The sequence below is a fragment of the Citrus sinensis genome, chromosome 4, assembly GCF_022201045.2.
Source record: "Citrus sinensis cultivar Valencia sweet orange chromosome 4, DVS_A1.0, whole genome shotgun sequence".
NCBI lineage: Eukaryota > Viridiplantae > Streptophyta > Magnoliopsida > Sapindales > Rutaceae > Citrus > Citrus sinensis.
This window is the reverse complement of record NC_068559.1, coordinates 5194152-5221334: the sequence shown is the minus strand read 5'-3', so window position 1 is coordinate 5221334 and position 27183 is coordinate 5194152. Positions and strand designations below refer to the sequence as shown.

Genomic DNA, 27183 nt, shown 5'->3' with positions numbered 1-27183 from the left:
AACCCTTCAAGTTGTCTCTTAAATTCCTCGTGGCCATATGCTTTTGCTGCATTAATAAAGGCAGGCTCAAATTGATCCCAAAGAGCTTTGGACATTCTAAACTGAGACTTAATGTTACCTTTGACGTGGTAAAAACAAACGCCATCAGTTGCATTATGAAATACTGTAAGAACGGCTCTCCTTATGGCAGTGCATCGATCAGAGATAATTACCAACTCAGGTCTATCGCCAATCACTCAGTGTAACTTCATCATAAACCATTCCCAAGCATCATTGTTTTCTGAATCCATGATCCCAATGGCTAACGGATACAATTGATTATTACCATCAAGACATGTTGCCACGAACATGCTTCCACGATATAGTCCCTTCAGATGAGTACCATCTACAGCAATGACAGGCCGAATGTACTGCATAAAACCCTTGATGGAAGATCCGAGTGCTACAAAATAGTATAAGAAATTACCATCTCCATCCTGCTCAAGGTGAGTGACTGTACCCTCATTCCCTGTAGTTAGTACGTGAGAGTATTTAGGGAGCAAGTTGTATGACTCTGCAGGGTTGCCTCGAACTATTTCAAAACCAACTTCTCTCACCCGATATGCCTGCCGGTATGTTAACTGAACACCGTATTCCTGTTGCATATATGCTCTTATGTCATTCGGAGTATAAATCCTCTTGTCTTGAATATATTTTTCTGCGATAATATGACCGACAACCCGGCTCCTTACTTGCTGACGTCCATCAACCAATACCTCATTATGACAAGTGTGTACATTGTCAATTCTCTTCACCACCCAAGGAACATTTTGCTCGTTCGAACATCTAGTTGCTCGAATATGTCATTTACATGATTCTGAACAACAGTGAGCCTCGAAACGCGTCGTAGTAGACCGTGCAATCTTGAAATCAAACTTATCTCTAAAGGCAACCTTGCGTAGTTGTAATATAAACTCATTTTTCTCAGCAAATAGCTTACCCACACTGATATCATCTGAATCACAACTGCTAACAAAGCTTGGAGCAACCATGTTCGAAGGCAAAGTTGGAGCAAGACTTGTAAGGGGGTCAATTCGCCTTCTCGATCGAACCATAGAAGGACTAGGTCTATTGCCTCTGTTATTCACAGGAGTATTGTCTTCACACTCATCGTCGTGCTGAAACGACAGAACATTCGAAGGATCGGCTCCTTCATCATCACCATCATTATTGAAATGAGTGCCCCTCGTATTATTTGAAGGTTCTGCACAAACATTATCCCCCTCTGTCTCATGATGAAAATCATCATTGTCCCAAAAATCATTGTTGTGGTACAGAGAATACCGTTGCTCCAACGACGTCGTTATTGGAAATACCGTTGCTCCAACATCCTCTAACGTAACGTCGTTATCATCAATGTTGTCATAATTTTCGTGGATTGGAGAGTAATATTGCTGCAGCGATATTGTCCTTGGCAACACCTCTTCATCATTATCGGGGCCAGACATATTTGCTCTAAACGAAATTTCTGTATCGACATGTGGCTCAATACCTTCGCTCGGAACTCGAGGTGATGTGGTCACGAATATAGGAATGCATCCAAAATTGGCTACGTCGGATGCCATATGCAACACAACCCTCACCATTTCATCATCAAATATATCCATGGGCAGTGCACATATACGATATAATGTGTTACTAGACCTCAAAGTTGTCTTCATTGTGATACTATATTCATTAGGGTTTATTTGTAACACATCGTATACTCTTGCCAATAACTGATCAAACAGACAATTTTTTCCAACTAAAAAAGCTCGATTTTTACCATTCACACACTCCATACGGCCATCCTCTAATGTCTCCCACCAACCATCGTAACACAATTCAAGTACAACTGAATCCATTAAGCCTGAAATTATAAAAAAAAAATTATTTAGATCCGGATCAAATTAATACAGTTTTAATGAATCTCCAAGCCTTGGTGCGACAGGCTTGAAAACAAGTATGCAACCCAAGAGGGGGGGTGAATTGGGATTCTAAAAAATTATTCAATTTATTAAAGAAAATCTTAATGCAATTATAAATCAAATTCAAAGCAATAACAATTAAGATGATCACAATATAAAAAGATAAAGGAAGAGGGATTCAAACTTTGAGATTTTTACGTGGTTCGGCCAACCTCGCCTACGTCCACTCCTCCAAGCTTTCCGGGCTTGAGGATTCCACTAAGCAAGCCTCCAAGGCTTCAAATGCTTACACTTGACTTCCAAGGTGTCAATGGACCTTTACAACAAGAGATTATCCCCAATCTCTTAACCCAAGTGTATCCCAACACTTACAATCACTCAAAATAAAAGATTACAAATTGTTTTGCCTCTCACAATATATAAGATTACACAATGATGCTTAATATGTGAATAGATGAAGCAAGAATGTGTTCTAAGCTCTATGAAGATTGTATTCTCGAATATTAGCTCAAATGGTCGTGTTGTGATCAATCTTCTTTGAATTTGAATGAGCTTATTTATATCTGGAGCTGAAAATCTAGCCGTTACAAACTGTCGGACAGAAAATGGTTCGCCGTTAACTCTAAACGGTTAACCGTTTAGGTTGGTCAAAGTTACCGTTGGGCCAGATTTCAAATAAACGGTTTGCCGTTTAGGATTGCCCTTTCGCCGTTAATGTCCAGAGACTTGCAAGATGAATATCAGCTATCCGTTTACACTAAACGGTTAGGGATTTGTAAGTAGTGACTTCTCTGGATGTTATCGGTTAACCGTTTACAATAAACGGTTTGCCGTTTGTCTTCAGTGACCTGCAAAACAATTAAGCCTTAACCGATTTTGTTAATCAGTGATTCTGGACGTTATCGGTTAACTGTTTAAAATAAACGGTTCACCGTTAGGTTCCAGTAGCCTTCCCATCTTGGGTGTTTTCCGTTAAATATAAACGACTAGAGCTTAGGCAATATGTTGCTCTCTGGTGCTAATCGGTTAACCGTTTAAAAGAAAACGGTTTACCGTTAATTTCCAGTAACCTTCCCATCTTTTGTGTTTTCCGTTTTTCATAAACGGTTAGAGGTTTAGGAAATGTGTTGCTCTCTGCCTTTAATCGGTTAACCGTTTTAAATAAACGGTTCACCGTTTATAACCAGAATTGCAATTTTAAACAAGTTTTTGCAGAGAATCTCTTTCTAATTTGAAAATCCATCTTTTATGAAGAGAGAAGGCAATGATTATAAAGGCTTTCGTTTATTAAGAAATAGCTCCAATATTTTTGTCAAAAACCATATAAAATTTGTTATCATCAAAATCAATATTATTAACATATTCATGTTAACAATCTCCCCCTTTTTGATGATGACAAATTTCATTCAATGTTTAGCTCCCCCTTAATATGTGCTCCCCCTCAATGTATGGCCAAATTGAGAAAAGTTCAATAAAAAGATTTTTGCTAAAAAAAAATTTTAAATCATCCCATTTTAAATCCATCTTAAAAACCATAGTTATCTCCCCCTTCATCATCAAAAAGAAAAGAGGAAATAAGAAATACGCAAATCCAGTAAAGAAGTTGCCCGGCTTTGGCGAGCGAAAATTTTGGCAGAGTTTCCCCTTAAAAATGATCAAAACCACTTATACAAAATGAGATAGAACACTTCCAAAAAATAGATTGACACCAACTTCTTTTTTCAACAAGCCAACAACTCCATGATCAAAACAAAATAACACTTCAATATCCACAAACATACCAACACTCCAATATCCACAAATAAACCAATTTTACAATATCCAACAATTAGTCAATCACAAAGCATCAATCATCTAATCATCAAGAACATCACACACATATGCATCAAAATCCATATACGAAGTATGAAAATGCTAACAACCAAAATGGAAAAATGTATGTGCGAAAACAGAACTCAGAAACTATGGAGGTGGAGAAGATGTGCTCCCCGGATCATAGCCGAAATAGTTGAGAATAGTGCGCTGTCCAGCGATAAGCTCAAGCTGCTAATCAAGGCTCTGCCGCTGGAAGATCTGAAAGTCAGAACGCAGCTGCTGGTGGTCACGGGAAATAGTGTCCAACCGATCAAGAATCAGCTGCTGGCGCTCCGAAATCCGCTGAACACCAGTGATCAGCTGCTGCACTGCGTCTAAAGCAGGGGGCTGAACTGGAGCTGAAGGCGGCATAGAGGCAGATGGCTGGTCGGGAACAGCAGAAGGCTCAGGAGCAGGAGGCAGCTCGGAAGAGGAGGGAATGCCAGTATCTATTGCATGCGCCTCAGGGTCAGAATCAGCAGGAAGCCGAGGTACAAAATGGCGACACGGAGGATGAGGAAGAGCTCATAATCTAAAGTCAGGAAGCTGATCGGGAGGATAGATATCATTGAGCATCCGATCGTCCTCTGCAGCAATCAAGGTATCCCGGTTTTTGGAGTTGCTTGTCTTTATCCACACTCCATTCTTCCTAGAGAATCCGATACTGGTCATGGCCTCGGGACCAATCCGTCGAGTCTCCATATGTCCAGTATCAAGAAGTGGCACCTCAAAGCGTCGCAGTATTTTAGTGATGATACTGCCATAAGGAAGCAAGCGGTGGTTGACCGCTGGAGTACTCAGCATATGTCGCACAATAATATACCCAAGGTTAATGGGACGGTCTGTAAGAAGGCTATCCAATAGGGCAACGTCCAACCTCGTAACCTCATCCGAGTGACCCTTCCTAGGAGTCACTATGTGCTGTAAAATAGAGTGAAGAATACGAACTTGGAGAGGTAAAAGTTGAGACCGAAACGGAAGCATACAAATCTCATCCGATAAGTCTCTACGACGACATATAAAGGAGAAGAAAACCTTTGAACAGTTTTTATACTTCGCGAAAACGGTTAACCGTTTATTTAAACGGTTAAAGGGTAACTCTCAGGGGCTGAAGAAAGAGAAACGGTGAAAGCCTAAGCGCTTAACGGCTAAGGAGTAACTGTTAGAAGACTCTCTGTTGAAAAACGGTTCACCGATTGTGGCAAACGGTGAAAGGGTAAACGGACAGACACATAATCACGTTTCTGGAATTAAACAGTGATCCGTTTATAGGAAACGGCTAACCGTTTATTTTATCTGTAATTTCGCACATTTGATTTAATTTTTGGCCAGCAAATAATATATTCCAAGATCATTTAATTGATCTGAAAATATTTTATGAGCCAATTTAATGCATGATTCATGGACATGTTTTCAACCAATCAATTCATATAATCAAGAGTTATCAATGCAAATTCATCATTTGTCTACCAAGCTCAAGCATTTCATAAATAGTAATCAATCAATCCAGTACACTCAATAGCATGAATAGAGATGTTAATGCAAAAATTTCATCATCCCAAGTTCATGCCGAATTTTTGAAAAATGTTCTTCGCAAAGCGGTTTTGTGAAAATATCGGCAAGTTGTTTTTCCGTGGAAATAAACTCTAATGCAATATCTCCCTTTTGAACATGATCTCTCAAGAAATGATGTCTTATTTCTATATGCTTGGTTCGAGAATGTTGAATGGGATTCTTTGAAAGGTTTATAGCACTAGTATTATCACACTTAATAAGAATTTGTTCAAGATTAATGCCATAATCTCTAAGTATTTGTTTCATCCAAAAGTGCTTGTGCACAACAACTTCCGGCAGCTATATATTTAGCCTCGGTAGTTGAAAGTGCGACAGAATTTTGTTTCTTGCTAAACCATAAAACAAGAGAGTGTCCTAGAATATAGCAAGTTCCACTAGTGCTCTTCCTATCCACTTTATAACCAGCAAAATCCGCATCCGAAAAACATGTTAAATCTATATGAGTTCCCCTAGGATACCAAAGGCTAATATCTATGGTTCCACTTAAATAACGGAAAATTCTTTTAACAGCGAGCAAATGAGATTCCTTGGGACAAGACTGAAATCTTGCACACAAACATACACTAAACATGATATCGGGTCTACTTGCAGTCAAATAAAGTAGGGATCCGATCATACCTCGATACATTTTGATATCCACTTCTTTACCTTTTTCATCTTTGTCCAGCTTGGTTGTTGTGCTCATTGGTGTATTCTTGGTCTTTGAATCATCAATGCCGAATCGTTTGAGTAGATCCTTTACGTACTTGGCTTGATTTATGAAAATTCCTTCCTCGTTTTGTTTGATTTGAAGTCCAAGGAAGTATTTCAACTCTCTCATCATACTCATCTCAAATTCTTTGCTCATACACAATGAAAATTCTTTACACAACAACTCATTAGTAGAACCAAAAATAATATCATCAACATAAATTTGAACAATAAGTATGTCTTGGTTCTTATGCTTAACAAATAGAGTAGTATCCGCTTTACCCATAGAGAAGTCATTTTCTAGCAAGAAATTTTTAAGTCTATCATACCATGCCCTAGGTGCTTGTTTTAATCCATACAAGGCTTTGAGCAACTTATACACATGATTTAGAAATTTTTTATTTTCAAAACCAGGAGGTTGTTTCACATAAACTTCCTCCAAAATATATCCATTTAAGAAAGCACTCTTGACATCCATTTGATATAAAATAAAATCCTTATGACATGCATATGCTAACAACATCCTAATGGATTCTAACCTTGCTACAAGTGCAAAGGTTTCATCAAAATCAATTCCTTCCTCTTGGTTGTAACCTTGAGCCACTAATCTAGCTTTGTTTCTTACAACCACACCAGATTCATCCATCTTATTTCTAAACACCCATTTAGTACCTATTATAGATTGATGCTCAGGTTTAGGAACTAATTCCCACACATTGTTTCTTTCAAATTGATTTAACTCCTCTTGTATTGCCATAATCTAAGATTCATCATTTTCTGCATCCTCAAAGGATTTTGGTTCAATTTGAGAGATGAATGCATTATGCTCACAAGTATTTCTAAGTGATGATCTAGTTGTAATACCTCGTGAGGGATCTCCTAAAATTACGTCTTTAGGGTGAGAAAAGACATACCTCCACTCCTTGGGGAGTGTTTGAGAAGTACCTTCATTTTGCTCCACATTTGGTTCTTCATGATGTTCCTCTTGAATTCCATGTGGTGCATCTTCTTGATTGTCATTTGATGCTTCTTCTTCTTGTTCTTCTTCTCCTGCATCATCATCAACAACGACTTTCTCCGTAGAGGAGGGGTTAGACTCATCAAATGTGACATGCATAGATTCCTCCACAACTAAAGTTCTTTTGTTATAGACTCTATAAGCTTTGCTTGAATTTGAATAACCAAGAAAAATACCAACATCAGATTTTGGATCAAATTTACCAAGATTATCTTTTGTGTTCAAAACAAAACATTTGCATCCAAAAACTTTAAAATAGCCAATATTGGGTTTTCTATCTTTCCAAAACTCATATGGAGTTTTATTAAAATTAGGTCTAATCAACACCCGATTTAAAACATAACAAGCGGTGTTGACGGCTTCGGCCCAAAAATATTTTGGTAATGCATTTTCGTTTAACATGGTCCTAGCCATTTCTTGAATAGATCTATTGTTTCTCTCAACAACTCCATTTTGTTGTGGGGTTCTAGGTGATGAAAATTGATGCTCAATGCCTAGATTATTACAAAAACTCTCAAATGCATGATTTTCAAATTCTCCTCCATGATCACTCCTAATGCATACAATACCATGCCCTTTTTCATTTTGTAATTTCTTACAAAGCACTTTAAAAGCATCAAGAGCATCATCCTTATTGGCTAAGAATAATACCCATGTATATCTAGAATAATCATCCACTATCACAAATGCATAATATTTGCCATTTAGACTTGCATATCTAGATGGCCTAAAAAGATCTATGTGAAGAAGTTCAAGTGGTTTTGAAGTAGAAATATGGTTTTTATTCTTGAAAGAAGTTTTAATTTGTTTTCCAAATTGACAAGCTTCACAAATCTTATCCTTTTGAAAACCAATTTTTGGAAGACCTTTAACTAAATCATCTTTCGAAATTTTTGAAATCAAATCCATACTTGCATGTCCTAACCTTCTATGCCATAACCAACAATCATCATGTAATGCCGAAAAACATTTATCAAGAGTAGATACACATTCTATGTCAATGATATAAACATTACCACATCTATTTCCAACAAATAAGGTTTTGCCATCACATGAGTTTTCAATAACACAACTAAGTTTATCAAAGATAACTTTATAACCTTTGTCACATAATTGACTAATGCTAATTAAGTTGTGTTTCAAGTTTTTAACCAAACATACATTCTCAATTAGAGTTGAAGAGACTTTACCAACATTTCCAATTCCAAGAATTTTTCCTTTTGAGTTGTCTCCAAAAGATACGTCTCCACCATTTTCAATTTTGGTGAAGCTTGAGAACCATGCATAGTTTCCGGTCATGTGCCTTGAACAACCGTTGTCCAAGTACTATTTATTTTTCTTCTTCTTCAAGCCCTACAAGAAAAAGTCTCAAGTTTTAGGTACCCAAAGCTTTTTGGGTCCTTGAGAGTTAGCAACGGTTCCTTTTGGAACCCAAATGCATTTGACACCATAATATGCATTCCTTTTCACGGGACATCTAAATTTCATGTGACCATTTTGATTACAATAATGACATGCAATCTTATGATCATTTGTGGAGGTAGCTTTAACAAAATAATTTTTATAATACTTTTGCTTCAAGTTAGGCTTATATCCAAGTCCTCCTTTATCAAAACACATTTTTGTGAGTTAAGCATATTATCCAACATCTTTTGCCCATTTGTAAATTTCAAAACAATTTCATTCAATTCATTATTCTTTTTCTTGAGCAATTCGTTCTCATTTTTCAACTCATCTATGTGTGATTTCAAATGCTCATGTAAGATGCTAGGTTTCTCATTTGATAATGCAATTTCATAATGCAATGTTTTGTTTCCTACTTCTAGGCATACAATTCTTGCATTTAGAGATTCATTTTATTTTTAAGCTTTGCCATTTCCTTTTTAAGACATACATTCTTTTTACCAATTTTCATCAACTCATTATGCAAATCTTGAAAAGCATCATATAATTCATCATAGGTAGGATCACTTACCTTATTGAGATCATCATCCCCTCCTATTGCCATGAGTGCTAGGTTTGATACTTCTTGCGATCCTTCTTCATCATTTGATTCTTCCTCACTATCATCCCAAGTTGCAACAATTGCTTTCTTCTTGAGTTTGTTGATAAGTGGGCACTCCGATCTTATATGTCCAGGCTTCTTGCATTCATAGCAAGTGATTGCCTCCTTATTCTCCCTATAGTTCTTGAAGTTTCTGAAATTTCTTCGCTCTCTAGTTTTCTTGAAGAATTTTCTGAACCTCCTTGCTAGCATGGCTAGCTCTTCATCATCTGGTTCACTCTCCCCATCACTCTCATATTTTGAAGCTTTGAGAGCAATGCTTTTCTTCTTCTCCTCATGTCCTTTTTCTGCAGCTAAATCCTCTTCATACGAAATAAGAGAACCAATTAAATCATCAAGAGGTAAAGTATTTAAATCTTTGGCTTCTTCAATAGCGGTTCTTTTAGGTCTCCATTCTTTTGGAAGTGGCCTAATGATTTTCTTAACTTTCTCACTATTTGAGAAGGTTTTCCCTAAGGCACCTAGGGTGTTCACTATGTCCGTGAATCTAGTGTACATAGAATACACATTTTCATTTTGTTCCATTTAGAACAACTCATATTGACGAGTGTATCTACTGATTTTAGACTCTTTCACTTGATTTGTCCCTTCATAGACAACTTCAAGTTTGTTCCATATCTCTTGTGCACTTTCACAACTAGATACTCTATGGAATTCTTTCTTATCAAGGGCACAAAACAAAGCATTCATAGCCTTGGAGTTTAGAGACATCTTTCTCTTTTCTAACTCACTCCACTGACTCGATGGTTTAGGAATATCATCTCCTACTTCATCTTTGAACGTAGGCATGAATGGACCATCACAAACAACTTCCCAAATTTCATAATCTAAGGCTTGCAAATAGCTTCTCATTCTAGTTTTCGAATAAGCATAGTCATTACCATCGAAAAATGGTGGTCTAGTTGTGGATTGCCCTTCTCTAAAGGTTGAGTCATTTAGGGTTGCCATGGATCTTTTACTCTAGACGATTAAGTCTTAACAAGAGAACGAGGCTCTGATACCAATTGAAAACAAGTATGCAACCCAAGAGGGGGGGTGAATTGGGATTCTAAAAAATTATTCAATTTATTAAAGAAAATCTTAATGCAATTATAAATCAAATTCAAAGCAATAACAATTAAGATGATCACAATATAAAAAGATAAGGGAAGAGGGATTCAAACACTGAGATTTTTACGTGGTTCGGCCAACCTCGCCTACGTCCACGCCTCCAAGCTTTCTGGGCTTGAGGATTCCACTAAGCAAGCCTCCAAGGCTTCAAATGCTTACACTTGACTTCCAAGGTGTCAATGGACCTTTACAACAAGAGATTATCCCCAATCTCTTAACCCAAGTGTATCCCAACACTTACAATCACTCAAAATAAAAGATTACAAACTGTTTTGCCTCTCACAATATATAAGATTACACAATGATGCTTAATATGTGAATAGATGAAGCAAGAATGTGTTCTAAGCTCTATGAAGATTGTATTCTCGAATATTAGCTCAAATGGTCGTGTTGTGATCAATCTTCTTTGAATTTGAATGAGCTTATTTATATCTGGAGCTGAAAATCTAGCCGTTACAAACTGTCGGACAGAAAACGGTTCGCCGTTAACTCTAAACGGTTAACCGTTTAGGTTGGTCAAAGTTACCGTTGGGCCAGATTTCAAATAAACGGTTTGCCGTTTAGGATTGCCCTTTCGCCGTTAATGTCCAGAGACTTGCAAGATGAATATCAGCTATCCGTTTACACTAAACGGTTAGGGATTTGTAAGTAGTGACTTCTCTGGATGTTATCGGTTAACCGTTTACAATAAACGGTTTGCCGTTTGTCTTCAGTGACCTGCAAAACAATTAAGCCTTAACCGGTTTTGTTAATCAGTGATTCTGGACGTTATCGGTTAACCGTTTAAAATAAACGGTTCACCGTTAGGTTCCAGTAGCCTTCCCATCTTGGGTGTTTTCCGTTAAATATAAACGGCTAGAGCTTAGGCAATATGTTGCTCTCTGGTGCTAATCGGTTAACCGTTTAAAAGAAAACGGTTTACCGTTAATTTCCAGTAACCTTTCCATCTTTTGTGTTTTCCGTTTTTCATAAACAGTTAGAGGTTTAGGAAATGTGTTGCTCTCTGCCTTTAATCGGTTAACCGTTTTAAATAAACGGTTCACCGTTTATAACCAGAATTGTAATTTTAAACAAGTTTTTGCAGAGAATCTCTTTCTAATTTGAAAATCCATCTTTTATGAAGAGAGAAGGCAATGATTATAAAGGCTTTCGTTTATTAAGAAATAGCTCCAATATTTTTGTCAAAAACCATATAAAATTTGTTATCATCAAAATCAATATTATTAACATATTCATGTTAACAAGGCTGCCTGTCACCCGAAGCTTGGTGCGACAGGCAGCCTGTCGCCAAATTCACCCACGACTAAGTTCAGCAAATTCAGAAAATAACTCATACCACTAAGTGATGCTGATTAGTGTTGGATTCGGATAGATTATGATCGGATTTCACTTTTACCGTTGTCTTTTGCCGTCGCCGTTGGTTGATGATTAAGCTGCGTTTGGTTTGACGATATGGGAGAAAGATTGTTGCTTTTGGTCTGTAAAGAAGGGTAATTTGGGGAGAAAGGCTTGTGTTTGGCTAATATTGATACAAAAAAGTTGAGAGGGTTAGTTGTGAAAATAACAAAATATTTATGGTTATTTTCGTAAATTTCCCAAAAATTTTTATGAATAAAAGATAATGTGTTAATAATAATTAAAAAAAAAGGTGGGTCAATTTGTACTCTAAAAATTACTCGGAGAATTTTTATTTTAATAAAATTATTTATCATAAAAATACCCATGTATTATTAACTACTATAAGTAAATATAACATAATTACTTTGAGTACTCCTTCAGTATGCAATTCTCCTTTGTTAAATCCTAAAACTTTTATTTTTAACATCTTACCAATGAAATAGGTTGGGCAAACATTTACATAGGATCAAATGAATATTGTGATAGATTTTGACTACAACACTTCTAATTTTATTATTAATATTTCAAGCAGCTCATTCACTCATGTCATGAATATATACCTCAAAGTTTCAATAACAGATAGATTCTTTACAAATTTATTTACTTTCTTTTCTAAGAAATCAGAGAATAAAGTAGCAGTCCTGTTAAAATATAATTGATGTTGAAGAGAGATTCTTTATCATGCAGTAGCGGTGTTTGTTGATTCATCAATCAAAGTTCTCCTAGAAATCTCCAACTTTTATTGAGCCAAGAGTTTTATCAATGGTGATTTATTTGCTTTGTTTTTCCAAGAATGCGTTTACAAGTGGATTGGGGGCATCTAAGTGTGCTCTTGTTATGTATTAATTTGATTGTATTGAAAATTATTTACAATCTACAAATAAGTAATGTGAATCAATGCAAAGTCATTGAAGCTTCCGAAATTCAATGAACAATTGAAAACGTCTACTTTTTCATGTTCTTTTGTTTTTTTTATCATTTTAGGTGAGTTGAGTATTTTGTCGGTCTTGCAGGGTAAGCGGAGACAATTGATTTACATGGTTTAATTTTTTTGGTATTTGAAAGAGTGTATAGAGTAAATATTAAATTTTTTTAATTTAATAATAAAGGGTCTAAAGTAATTGAGTGTTTAAAATAATTCTTAGAGTGCAAATAATCTTACTCTAAAAAAAAATTGATCTCATCATACATAGTTATTATTATAAATAGATGGGTGGAGTCATTTTAACTTTACTTTTAACACTTATTTTGAGCCCTGGATTTCAACAATTTGAAATTATCTTAAATAAGTTGATATGTTTTAAATTAAAATATTCAAATTGAAAATCAGAAAATATCACTTGATTTTATTGACTTACATGCCATAACCATTAAAATATTAATTCAGTTTTTTAATTCTAAGAATATATTGATATTATAATAATATTTTGGTGGACTCCACTAAAATTCGTTATTATTTTTTGAGAAAAGGACAACTATACCCTAAGGTTTGGGGAAATGGTTACAAAAAGCCCCAACTTTAAAAAAAGGGGTTTTTTTCTCATAATACACTTTGACTATAATAATTAAAAAATTGACGTTAAAGATTTTTAATTAACACAAATTTAATATAAATAATATAATCCACATAGTAGACTAATAATATTAAATTATTTTTGACATTTTAAATAATATTAAATTTTAAATTATTATATTTATTTTAATAATATATTTGTAATATTATAAAGATTTTAAATAAATCTTTGGGTTAAATAGATTTTACCATTAAAAAAATCTCCCTATCAACAATATTAAAATTAACTTTTACATAATATTCAAAATAATTTTTATTTTTATTTATTTATTTTAATATTATGTTTCTATCTATTATTAAAAATTATTTTAATATAATAAAATAGGTCTAATAGATTTAAAAATATTAAAATATTTTTAAATATTAAAATTATTTTGAAATGTATATATTATTATATTTTAATGCCATATTTCCATTTATTTTAAAATTTTGGAATTATTTTTTCGAGATTTATAGAGTCAAAAGACATTATGGTCAAAAAAAAGTTTTGGTGTCTCTTATTATGAACCAAGTGGCTTATAAGTAGTTTTATTTAGTTGGTCATCTGAATTGGAAAAATAAGAAAAGATCAAGAATTAGTTTAAACTTTACCTACTCCTATATCTTTAAAAAAAAAAATTATAACAGAAAAGTAAAAAAATGATAATTTTACCGAACATTAATGGCATTTGATCAATTTCCCTAAAAATTATAGTGAAGAAAGCAAACGTTCTCATATAATGTCTCATGACCAAACAAAATGGGCGATGAGAAAATGTACTGGTGGTAGTGGAAGACTAAACCCATTTCCACATATATACAAGTCATGACGTGACTAAAGAAATGTGAACACCGACTTATAAGTTTGGTATTTGATTGACTCTTGGCTGATAATTAAGTAGCGACTTTATTTAAAGTACTTGCATTTGTGAACCTTCCATGTTGTTTCTTCTTCTACTTTATATGTAAGCAACGTGCAAGTCTATTCCACAAAACCCTCAGCCTGACCAAATGTTTCCTACTAGCTTAACGAGTGGGTCACGGTCTGTGAAAAATAAACATTACTGTGAAATCTTTTATATCTTTCAAAACAGCTACAATAATGCTGAGAGAACAAATAATTACTTATGGGAAAATATCAACTATCATAACTTGAGGTTATTTTTTTTATATATTTGTATGTATGTAAATATGTATTGCTCACGATTCTTAGTTCTTACTAAATATATGTCTGTTACATAATAATTTTGATTCTTGCGTAACATAAATAAATATCACATGCTTTCTTTATTTTTTTTCTTTTCATAATATACTCAGAGCATATTCCATGTTGCAATCATATATACCTTTGTTCCATTAAAATGTTAATCAGCGCCTAAAATACCGACGTCCCCTTTTTTCTTCTGTTTTGTTTTTGGAATTGTGACAGATCAAGAGTGAGTAAAAAATATTACACAGGCTGCTTAACGGAGATCCAATTATTACCAGTTAATTTATTATAGCAAGAAAATCTAAGCAAATTAAAATTAACATGGATAAAAATTCATGTTCAAAAAATTTTCAGGAATGGAAGGGCTTGTTCTAAATCAGTTTTCTATGCGCATGCGTTATTTATTATAATGTTACAATCTACAGGGAGAATCCTAATATTTTATTAATTAAAATAATTATTTAAAATATTCCATATCTCTCGTAAAATAGTATGGCCATTTACAGTGGTGGACCTAGTCAATTCAATTAGTGGTGCTTAGTTGAAAAAAATTAATTCAATTTCGGGAAGAGTAATGATACAGCCACAAATTCTTATACAAATTTATTTTGTACAAACTGACGTGGCATTAATTTATTGATCGAATGAAAATATAAAATAAATAAAAATTATGTGGGCCAAGTGATATTTAATTCAACCAATCTTATCATGCCACATCAGTTTGTACAAAATAAGTTTGTACAAGAGTTTGTGGCTATATCATTACTCTTTCGGGAAACTTGATTTTTTTTTTTTGGGTTCACTTAACTCAAGTTTATTCTCTCTCTTCTTTTTTAATTAAAAAGTAGTAGTAATAAATTAAAATAAATCTACATAAATATTTAGATTTTTTTAATATTAAAAATTATAATAACGAATCAAGAAAATATGCATAAATATATTTAAAAAATTATGTGGTTGTCGAGATTTAAATCATGGTCTCAAAAATCATAAAATAAAACTCCTACCACTAAACTATAAACATCCTGTTGAATTTAAAAATAATCAAATTCTTTTTATTGTCTTTTTAAGAAAGGATTTGAGCTGTATTTAAAAATAATAATAATGGTTCAGAAGGGGCTAAAGCCACTCATTTAATGTTCTCTTGATCCACCTTGTGACTTTACTAAACTTCTCCTAATGTGATCATGCCAATCACATAATGATCGCATATCATCTCATCTGATTTAGCCACAGATCTACTATCACTTACACATACCAATTGTGCGCACCACTTCATTGTTATTTATGTAAAAGTGTTAGATTTTCATCGCTTAACATTTTCAATCAATAAGCATGTAATAGTGGCAGACCCATACAATCAAATTAGGAGAAGTTTAGTTCAAAAAAATTTAATTTAATTAGGAGTGTTTATTTTTTTAATATTCACAATGAGGTCCAACATTTAAAATAAAAAATTTGTTATTATTATTTTTTAAAATTTAAGAGAAAATAATAGAATTTGAGTTTTTGAGAACCAAATATCTAAAGAAACAAAATTATATGGCCATTAGAATTTGAGCCAAAATCTCCAAAACTACTTGAAAAAACACTCTTACCATTAAATTACAAATATTTTATTACATAAAAATGTGTCCAAAATATTTTTATTTAATCCTTTCATAAGAGACTTGGGTGTATTTAAAAGAAAAGGGGTCCCCTAATTGCATAATTTTACAGCTTTTTAAATAATAACTAATCATGTGTTTAATTAGTTTTATATATATGGCATAAGTTTTATTTAATATTAGTAAACATAACTAAATTAGAGAATAAAGTTGTCAATAAATTAATGGAACTCATAAAATGTTAGAAATGAATAGTATAATTATTTGACTCTCTTGTAACCCTCATCTTATAAGTCATAACCCATACTATTAATTAAAATTAAATATCAATATGGTTAAACACTTGTAGTATATCTTGAAATTTGTAATAAAATTATCAAAGTCAAAATCCCGTGCTGTTGAAAAAAAAATTGTTAATCTGTGATCTTTTATATCTTCTACTATTTTACCTCTAGATATTTTGTTAGTCAATGCTCAGTTTTATCATATCATGTGCGGAAAACAGTGGTCGACACAAAACAAAGTCAAGGTTAATTAGCAGAATCATTTTAATTGTAGAGGGTTTTGAAACATAAGTGGAAAAATGATTAATTTACTGAAACAATAATTGAATTGGATCATCATTTTCCCTATAAGTTACAGTGAAGAAAGTGAGTATCCCCTTTGGCCGGCATCACCAAATTCCACATTAATAGACAGAGTGAAGATTATTCAAATTAACGTATACGAAATGGGCGTAAAGAGCACGTACTGACTTAAATCATTTCCACATACAATGTTTCATGACGTGACTAAAAAAATGTGAACATGCATACAGCTATAATTTTGATTATGTTGTCTTGGTTGAACTTTGATATTGACAGGAGTGACTTCATTCGAAGTTTTTGTGGGACCCACAACTTAACCAATAAGTTAAGTACTTTATGTGGAAAATAAATAACAATATTCTGAAAACTTTTATACCTTTGACAATAGCTAGACAGCTCTATTTATACAAGACAACAAATAATTAATTAAAGAAAAACATCAACTACTATAAATTGAATCATTTCCATATTTGTATATTGTAATTATCATGGTTCTTGCATTTTTTAACTTGAGTAATATATGTTTACTTAGTTGGAATATTTAATTTATATTTCAATTGATATAATATTTTATCTGTCATTTATTAATTGAGTTTATACATACAATTAAAAAAATCAATTAATACTATTATTGGAGAATTTAAAGGATAAAATACAAATTTTATTAAAGAAAGCTCAAGAGCATTACAAGATCAATTCACACGCTCTCACGAATGACTCTTAGAAGTTTTGTTTTGCTTCTTATGTGTTCTTCTTCTTAGACTTGATGCATACAACACAAATGATAAAGGTACTTTTATAATACCTAAAACTTAATTATAACCAGACACATAAACTAAAAAAATTTAATGACAATCACTTTTTTATTCTCAATCACCACAATAATTATCAACCAAACTCATTTCACTTCACCTCTTTCACTAACCACACCAACCTTACCTAACACCTAATTTCTCTTAAATTAGAAAGTTCTATGAGATGGGCTAGGTTATGTGTTTTTTTAGGACATGGATCGAAAACAAGTTTACAATCCTACACCCCCCTTAAACTTGTTTCATAACACCCAATAAAGTTCTCAATCTAAAGAAATCTTTTTGCTTTAGTGGCTTGATAAGGATGTTGTTGCGTAAATTAGTAAGTGTATTAGTCGACACAAGTAGTATAATAAAGATTAGAGTATCGTGCCGTAAAGATTATATGTCTTATTAGCTGCCGAAATTATTCTAACCTTAATTTATTTGAACAATTGAATAGACGGATTTAGATTAAAAATTAAGATAAAAATAATAACTAAAAATTAAATAAAGATGAAAGCACTAATGAAACCTTTAATCTTTGCATACAACTAATTAATATGAATAAACCAACTTGACATTGTATTAATTTTATTTGCTTTTTATGTGCAGGATTCTTGTTGAACAAAATGAAGAGAATTAAAGAAATCACTTTGCTTTTGTAATTGCAATTCTAATTATTGTTATTTGTATTATTAAGAATTTGTAATTTAGTATTTGGACGACCGTGTATTTTAGGGTTAGCATATGGTTTGATTATTTGTGTTTTGTAAGATGTTAAATATGTGGTATTTTTATATTTTATTTTACTTCATTTTTATTTATTAATTATATTTTTGTAATAATAAATGAATGTAAACGAATCTAAATTCGTTATGGACTCGTTATAGGTTAAACGAATAATAAACGAATTCATATTCGTTTTGATTCGTTTATTAATTTTACTAAACGAATCAAATTGAATATTCGTTTAATAAACGAATCAAATTGAATATTCGTTTAATAAACGAATCAAATCCTAATGCTGAGATTTCAATTCGTTTAATCTTAACCCATTCGTTTACGATTCAATTTGAATTCAATTCGTTTATTCATTTTGCCACCCCTATTTGTAATAAGTTAGACAAGGAATTACTTTTGGAACAGATTGACGTTTTAGAGAGTAGAATAGAGAAGCAAAAGCTGATAATGGGTGTAATAAAAAAATATAAAAAGAACAATATTTTAGTAGTTTTTTTTGGGAGATTTTATAGGGTGCATAGTGAAAAACTAATATGTGAATTTGGTTTATTAAGAAAATGAGTTTAACAAGTAAAATTATGGGTTCAAAGGAGCTATTCTAGTGCGCAAGGTCATGCACCTTACTTCACACGTGGTGAGCTCCCATTGGGGGCTATAGGCACCACAACTGAGCTCCCCAATGAGAGCTTGCCAGGCGCGAAGTCGAGCACTTGAACATGCTTCATGGGTTCAAATAGCCTCATCTATTTTATATTATTAAATTACTCTTTATGTAATTTATCATTGCAGGCAATTGGACTTTTAATTTGCTCAAAGAAGAAAACCTGATTCTATCTCTCTTTTTTTTTTTTTTTTTTCTTTTCTAACCTCTTCTCATCCTCGATTTCAAAGGTGAATATTTATTCTAATAAACGTGGTGGCTGTTATTCTTTAAAAAAAAGAGACAAATAAATAAATAATTAGGTGGCTGTTTGTCTTAAAAAACAAATAACAAGAATTGGGACTCCATGTCCTAAAGCAAATTCAGCGACTTAAACACTTTTGAATAATTTAGCGCAAACAAAGTTTAAGCCATGACTATGAATGTAATCACAAATGTTATTATTTATCGGTGCTGTACGGTGTTGACTTCTGAAGAAAGAGAGCTTTAACCAAAGAAGCTAATTTCAGTGTAATCTGGAATTTTGATGAGTATGCTGAGTAAAAAGTTTATTCTTCAAATTTAAGAGTGTACTGAGTAAATGAACGTGCAAAAATATTATTTGGAGTGTAAATAGCCTCAGCCTTAAATAAGTTCCAGGCTACATTAGGTTCATAATTTTGAATTGCACTAATTATTAGGATTAAATTATTATATTGATTAGGCAGGATTATTACATGTAAAATTTTCTTCCATATATGTTTGCACAGTATTAGACTGGAGGATGAAACTGGAGACTTGAGTTTTATAATTAACTCGATCTTGTAACCACCGTGCATTTCTTATTAGAGAATGTTGATTTTGTAACGAGATTGATGAACAGATACTATTGATTTCTTTTAGTTATAGAATAAGAATTATCTGACGCTGGTTGATGTTACGGCACAACATAAACATGACACTGGTAATTGGCTACATAAAATACCTACTTTCTACTGACCCTTCCACATTTTTAATATCTGAAATTCTCCTATTAATCTCATCATCTTGCATAATTTTTTTCTGTACATATATAGATTAGACAAGTCCATTTGAGACAGTGAAGTATATAACACTAGAATACACAAATTTCTTAACAGTTTCCTGAAATTTAGATACATTCATTAGTGCGATTTTTTCCAATGCAGCGCCAAAAGAATTCCAGGAACTAAAGCTTGGAAAGCCTTTGAAGGAGCTCTAAGCGCAAATTTAATGCAGATGAAATCGATCAGGGAGAACGTTAAAATCAGTGTTTGATTAATTGTGTAAAACAACAAGTTCAACAGTAACACCAGAATCCAACAGCCCTCATGTGAAGAAGACCTTACTTGGCACATGGTTCAGATTTACATGATGACCTCAAAGGAACAACAAGTCAAATGTATTTCTGTCACTTATATAATACAATCATTTAGGGCCATTTGATAAATTCAAGCATAGACATCAGATCTTAATTTGTTACAGCTGTGTAGTTGTAATGAGATTTCTTGGCCAAAAAGTTAGATAACTTGTATTTAAACATTAATAATGATGAATGAAATAGCATGCTGTGAAGAAGCATTTCATATTTCTTTAGTTAGCAACTTTATATCTCTCTGTTTTCAACTTGGTACCTGTCAGCATATGTAAAGAAACAAAAAAGTAGATAGCAGACCATGGTGTACTTGCTGTGCACTCAAGTAGCAGATACACTCTCAGCTGGTGACTTGGAGATTTCGGTTATTATCTGCATTTGCTACTCTTAAGTTAGTTTGCATTAGCTACTATTAAGTTAGTTAGCTGATTCCAGCAGCTTCAATGATTAGTTTGTTATTAGCAAATTGATTCTAGGAGCCTCCATGATCAGTCTATTGTAAATCAAAGACTACTATATAAAAAAATTTGTACCCATTCACAATTAACATACAAAGAATATTCAGCTAAAGAATTTCCAGAATATTCTCTTTAATTTTCTCTCTTGCTTTCTATTACTTTCTTGTTTGCCAAACACTCTCATAACAAATTCGAATAGTACCAGAGCAAGTTTTTTAGCTTTCCAAAACACATCATACCTTAAACATTTTAAACTTCTCGGTTCCTATCGAACTTTACATCATTAGGAAGACCCACCAGCTCAAAACATGCATTTTAAGTTATATGGATACTCTGCTAGTACTAATATCTTGTCTCATTTCAACAAGATTGGTTCCCAGCTGTCCATCATTTGACATGTCGCAGGGGCTGTCAACCTCTATACACAAGTAAACCATTTTCATTTTAGTAAAAAGTCTGGGATCCTACTTAAACTATGTTATTTGTTCTTGTTTATAGGAAAGTAGGAATGTAGAGCATTTGATTTGTATCGGCCACCTTTTAAGTGCCGTGCTGCTAATACTTAAGCTAGATTTTTGGCATTAGCAATATGTCTTTTGTATTTTGACCAATATCGTACCTCAAGCAATTTGGATACTGCTAGAAATTAATACAGTGAAGAAAATTTAACCATATCTTGGCACAAAGAACAGAATATTTTTAAATAAGTTTAATTTTGTTTACCTCTCTTGAAATGAAAATCTTCAAAATATTCTCCAAACTACTGTAAAAACCAACTTATCCCCCATTTTTATATAGAAAGGAAAAAGTTTTCATTAACCTAGTCCTATTTTTACCTTATAGTTTGAATAAAAATAGAGTAAGTTGAAATTTACAATAATTCAGGAGATATTTTGAAGATTGCCATTTTCTAAAAGGATAATTTAAAATTTACCCCTAAATAATAGGCCGTATTCATTTCAATTTGACTCCAAACTAGTTGGAGTTTGCAACATGATCCTTTTTCCACCCATTTGGCTTTAACCATTAGCACTTCAAAAGATAACTTAAGGAAGCTAGATAATCGTTGTCATTCTTACAACTCAAATACCGCAAACTACATTACAAAAATTCTAAATTTTTTTCTTTGAAATGGATTCAATACAAACAGCTCGAATATACAAAATTAAACACTAATTGGTAAAATGTCGTTGCCTCCGGCAGCCCCTAGAAAACATAGTCTTCCTATCACGTTTTAACTCTCTTTCCCTGTGATAAATAAAAGTGTTTAATCATAAAAAAGGAAAGTAATAATATACAAGATAATTTTACATCACTTGGTAAAAGAAATAAAGGATAACTGGTATCATTCAATTACCACTTTGCACGGTGGACATAGTTCTACGCCGAGAAGAATGTTCTTGATTGATTGTAATTCGTGGACAACATTGGTCATGTTCGTTCGATCTTGAGGCAACTCCATTGAACAAGCAACTCCGATTCTTACCATGGAAATGAGACATTCTATGATGCTGTTGATTCTTGCTTGCTTCTGCCTTTGATTACCGGTAAGAATCAAATCTTCATCATCAGGTAGAAGTGACGAATCCACAATATCCATTACATCATCAGGCAATGCTTTTCTCCCAAAGTTATGTAGATTAATATCACCTTCAAACATTATGTCTATAGGTTTTTTCCCTATCACCAATTCTAATAGCAATATCCCATAACTATAAACATCTCCATTTGTTGACACCTCACATCCTACGCCATATTCTGCAATTAAAAAAGGGTTACAAGAAATAGTACAAGATTTTATAGTAGAAATTAAGAGTATTTGCAAATGCAAAAATATTGAAATTTTTTTTTGAAAGTTACAGTAAAATCTTCACTGGATGAGAGCACTTTTTTTATAATTATTATTATTTAGAGGCCAGATGCTATGTTAAATGTAAAAGATAATACCTGGAGCAATATAGCCAAGAGATCCTTTGACACTGAAGGAGCTTGTTTGCGTATGATCAGGTGAAAGGATTCTTGCTAATCCAAAGTCACCTACACGTGCAGTCATGTAATCATCAAGAAGAACATTGCTGGGTTTGAGGTCACAATGAGCAGTCACAGGTTGACAATCGTGGTGTAAATAGTTCAATGCATATGCTATATCAATGGCGATGTTCAGTCTCTGAAGCAAATTTAAATTCCTCGGTGCCTCGTCTATTTCATCTTCTCCAGTGAAGGGATGCAACCACTCCTCTAAACTTCCATAATGCATGAACTCATACACGGAAGCCTTGAAGTCATTGCCTCTATAATCTGCTCCTAAACATGCAGTGAGAACCTTTACAAGATTTCGATGTCTAATGCTCTTCAACGCCTTGCACTCAGCTATGAAACTCCTGGAAGCTCCATGATGTTGAAGATTGAAGACCTTCACTGCAATAGTTGTTCTACCCTCATCAATAATTCCTTTATAAACAGACCCAAAGCTACCTACACCAACAAGGTTTGCTGAGGAGAATCCACTGGTAGCATTGTAAAGATCTTGGTACGACAAGTATAGAAGTGAATAGATCGAACTGCTAGGATTTTCTTTCTCTTTTATCTTCCTTACCAAACAAAGAACCAAACCAAATAGAGCTAATGCAAGTCCTAAAAGCCTAAAAACAATGGCAATGACTAATGTCGGGACAAAGGTCAATCTCCTTCTTTTAGATTTCTTTGAAACACAAGTCGGCAGTTTAAATTCAGATATGCCACCACAGAGCTTACTGTTCCCTAAAATCCGAGTAGCACTTGCATTCTTAAAGACTCCTTCTGTTGTTACCATCCCCTCAAGGTCATTGTAAGATAGATTTAAATTATTCAAGGATAATCCAGCCAAAAATTTAGGAATTTCACCTGAAAGATTGTTTTGAGACAAATCCAAAACTCTAAGACCTCTTAAAGATCCTAAAGATGAAGAAATAGGACCTTGGAATAAGTTGCCTCCCATCCCTAATTGTTCCAGTCTTATGCAGTTACCAAAAGTACTAGGAATCTCACCTTCTAACCTATTCTCATAAACATATAAAAATTCCAAAATTTTCAATTTTCCAACTTCAATGGGTAGGGAACCAGTGAGTTTGTTTCTGGACCAATCAAGAGAAATTGATAAGGATGAGAGACTGAAGAATTGGGGAGGTATGGTGCCACTAAGATTGTTATTAGAAAGGTTAATTTCTATCAAGCTCTCACATTGCCCTAGGCTTGAAGGGATGCTAACCTCAAGAAAATTATCATTCAAAAATAGGTTCAGTAACATTTTCAAATTTCCAATGGAAGGTGGAATATTTCCTGATAATTTGTTTCTATTTAAACCCAATATCTTTAAATTTTGGAGCTCTCCTATAGCAGGGGGAATGGTACCTGATAATTGGTTGTTCCACATATCCAGTCTCTGCAAGTTGACAAAATTTCCAATCCCAGCTGGAATGCTTCCATATATTTTGTTGTTGTTGAGGAACAACGTTTTAATAGTTTTTGACAAGTTACTAATGCATCCAGGTAGTAACCCTCCGAAATTGTTACTGTTTATATGCATCCATGTTAGCCTCGTTGCATTGGTCAATGAGCAAAGGAAGCTTAAATCATCGTTTCCCCCACTCCCAAGACTGTTGGATGTAATTGTGAAATGCTGAAGCCTTTGTAGCTTTTCCAAAGAAGGAACTTCCCCAGTTAGTTTATTTTCGACGACTTGAAATGATTCCAATTTCGAGGCATTAGATATTGATGGTGGAATAACTCCAGTAATTTGGTTAAAAGCAATGCCAAAATTTTAGATATTTGGGAGAGTAGAACCAAAGTCTAGGGGAATAATGCCTTGAATTTGGTTCAATCCCACATCAAAAGTTACGATGGAAGAGATATTAAAGATTGAGGAAGGAATAATACCGGACAAGTTATTGGCTGCCAATGACAGGAACACAAGATTCTCGAACCACCCAAAAGAATTAGGAATAGTCCCATCCAAATTATTATAGGCCAAAGAAATTGTATGAATGGACGATAAGTTTCCCAACGAAGAAGGTATACTTCCTGTCAGATGGTTTGAACCTAAGTTGAGAATTTCCGTCTTCGACAAGGAGCTAAATCGTGATAGAATTTTCCCCACCAACTGATTATTTTGTGGATGGATGGGAATAAGAGTTGAGCATCGGGATATATTGGTAGGAATTTCCCCACAAATTGAGTTATTGTTAAGAGCAAGTACTTTCAATCTTCGCAAACCACCAATTTCTGAAGGGATTTCATGGGTGAAGCTGTTCACCTGGAGATATAGTTGTTTGAGAAAGCTCAAATTCCCAATGAAATGTGATACGGAGCCTGCAAGTTTCAGGGACCGTAAGTCCAAGAGTGTGACTCTCTGGTGCCTACGACTACATGTAACACCATACCATTTGCAAAAGTGGATGGATTCATTCCATGTGCCTAAAACACCAACAGGGTCATAAGTGCTCTTGGATTTGAATTCAAGTAAGGCTACTCGGTCTGTCTCATTCCCAGTCCCGGCAACAAGAGAAGCCCTTACCCAAAGGAATTCATCGGAAACGATGGGCAAGCTAAATACGAGGACAGCAGCATACAGAGCAGAAAAAGAGCAGAGGCAAGGCCATCTTATGCCCATATTGAACGGCAAATTTTTCTCTTTCAGTAGCTGGTTTGCTGGAATGTGTTTGTCAGAATTTGATGTTCAAGAATCGAGAATATATATATATTTGCTTAGCAGGGACTGCCATCTTATATTATCACGTACCTCTCCTATCATGAAGTGCCGGCCATTAGACCCTTCGCACATCCTTAGGTAATTTGGGAAATTTACAAAAATGGTCATAAAATTTTAGCCTTTTTTTTAATTTTAACTCCCTAAAATTTTTTCTATCATAACTAGCCAAAAACCCTATTTTTGGACTACATTACCCTCATCACTTTCATCAAATTTACAAAGGCATGCCACTTTTCCCTTTTCAATTCCAGCACTACTAAACCTTAGCTCAATAACTTAACAAACTCCATCACTCTCAATAAATTAATAAATTCCATCAAACAAGCATTGCATAATTGAAGATATGATTATCAATTGGAGAGCTTCTTAAGGTTAGTTTATACTCTTACCATAACCTAAACTTTTAATCTATTGATTTTATCATTTGAATTCGAAATTAAAGTGGGTTTTTGTTGCAAACGTTGTTATTTTTCATTAATAAAACAATGTGACTTATTAAAGTAGTTAGTTTGAGTTAAGAAATGAAGATAAATCATTGAAACTCCTAAAAAATCAAGTAAAATAGAAGCCCAGAACAAGTGAGACAGGCGTCTGTCTCACTTAAAACCAGCGGGTTTATGTGAGACAGGCATCTGTCCCATTTGCCTGTCTCACCAAAATATGTGCGACAGGCAGTGGGACAGGCGCATGTCGCACATAAACCCACTGGTTTTATGTGAGACAGGCGCCTATCCCACTGCCTGTCTCACTTGTTCCCACTGGTTTTATATGAGATAGGCATCTGTCCCACTGCATGTCTTACTAAATTTCAGCTATTTTCCGAAAGTCATAACTTGCGCTACATGTGTTCGTTTTAGGCGTATAATATATCGTTTCGAAGCTTACGATGAGACGAATCAAATCCAAAATCATATACTTCATTTCATACATATAAATGTACTACATATTCACTTTACTATGTTTTATAGCGTGTAATCTTATATCTTTTGTTTTTTTTGTAATTTTTAGGTTTAATGGATTCTGTTGTACTTCAATTATGTTACGACGGTTGGTGGGAGACGTTAGCAGATGGCCATACGGAGTACGTGAATGCAAAAAATACAGCATTTTTAGTATAGAAAGATTGTACATTTGAGCAATTTCTGGCAAGGGTGTATGACGTTTTACAGATAAATCCTAATGAATATAGTTATTCCACCCCCTAGAGATTTGAAAAAAAAAGTCAATATAAATTAATTGAAAAAAAGTCAATATAAATTAATTCATCAAGTATTGCCATATCTTATTGCATGTATAAAACAGTTCTGTGTGTTTGTTACGCAGATTCAAAGACCAAAGAAATAGAAATATCTATAAATTCATGGCTCTATGGATTAAGCTGAAAATTAGGCTTAAAAAAATAGTCGAATCAACTTGACGTGAAATTGACTGCAGATTTAGCTTGAAAATTTGCTTGAAAAAAAAAATAGAGGAATCAACATGACTACGGATTAGGCCTTAAATTTGGCTTTGAGAGACAGAGGAGTCAGCATGACATAAAATTGAAACTTAAGCAAAGGTCAGGCTGAAATGAAACGAAACTGGCTTCAAGCACGATTGTAAATTTCATTCTTTATTCAAAATCTCTTCTAGTAAGCAAACTTCATTCTTTATTTAAAATATCCCCATGTAATTCACAGTTTGAGATGTTGATATACAGTCGGCTTATAATCAACTTAGGAACACTCATAATACAAGTTTTCTCAATGAACAAAGCTACAATATTAAGTTTATTCAAATATTATTAGTAAAGAAGCGA

General features: G+C 33.6%; 1 protein-coding gene and 1 pseudogene across 1 annotated transcript; both read right to left on the bottom strand.

Moving 5' to 3' along the window:
* Nucleotides 1-236: 236 nt before the first annotated feature.
* LOC127901820 (uncharacterized) lies at nucleotides 237-1625 on the bottom strand. The gene is made up of 2 exons (XM_052439820.1): nucleotides 895-1625; nucleotides 237-825 (listed from the first exon to the last, which is right to left on the bottom strand). The coding sequence occupies exons 1-2, from the start codon at nucleotides 1623-1625 to the stop codon at nucleotides 237-239; spliced, it is 1320 nt and encodes a 439-aa protein (XP_052295780.1).
* A 2367-nt stretch (nucleotides 1626-3992) lies between these two features.
* Nucleotides 3993-25286, bottom strand: LOC102610614 (probable LRR receptor-like serine/threonine-protein kinase At3g47570; annotated as a pseudogene).
* Nucleotides 25287-27183: the final 1897 nt, after the last annotated feature.

What these genes read in the sequence shown, in the direction of transcription:
- LOC127901820 (XM_052439820.1), bottom strand. Translation starts at nt 1,625, where the DNA reads ATGGTGAGGGTTGTGTTGCATATGGCATCCGACGTAGCCAATTTTGGA. An exon ending in TTTGATTTCAAGATTGCACG is followed by an intron (nt 826 to 894) that starts GTCTACTACGAC and finishes TCGAGCAACTAG; the next exon opens with ATGTTCGAACGAGCAAAATG.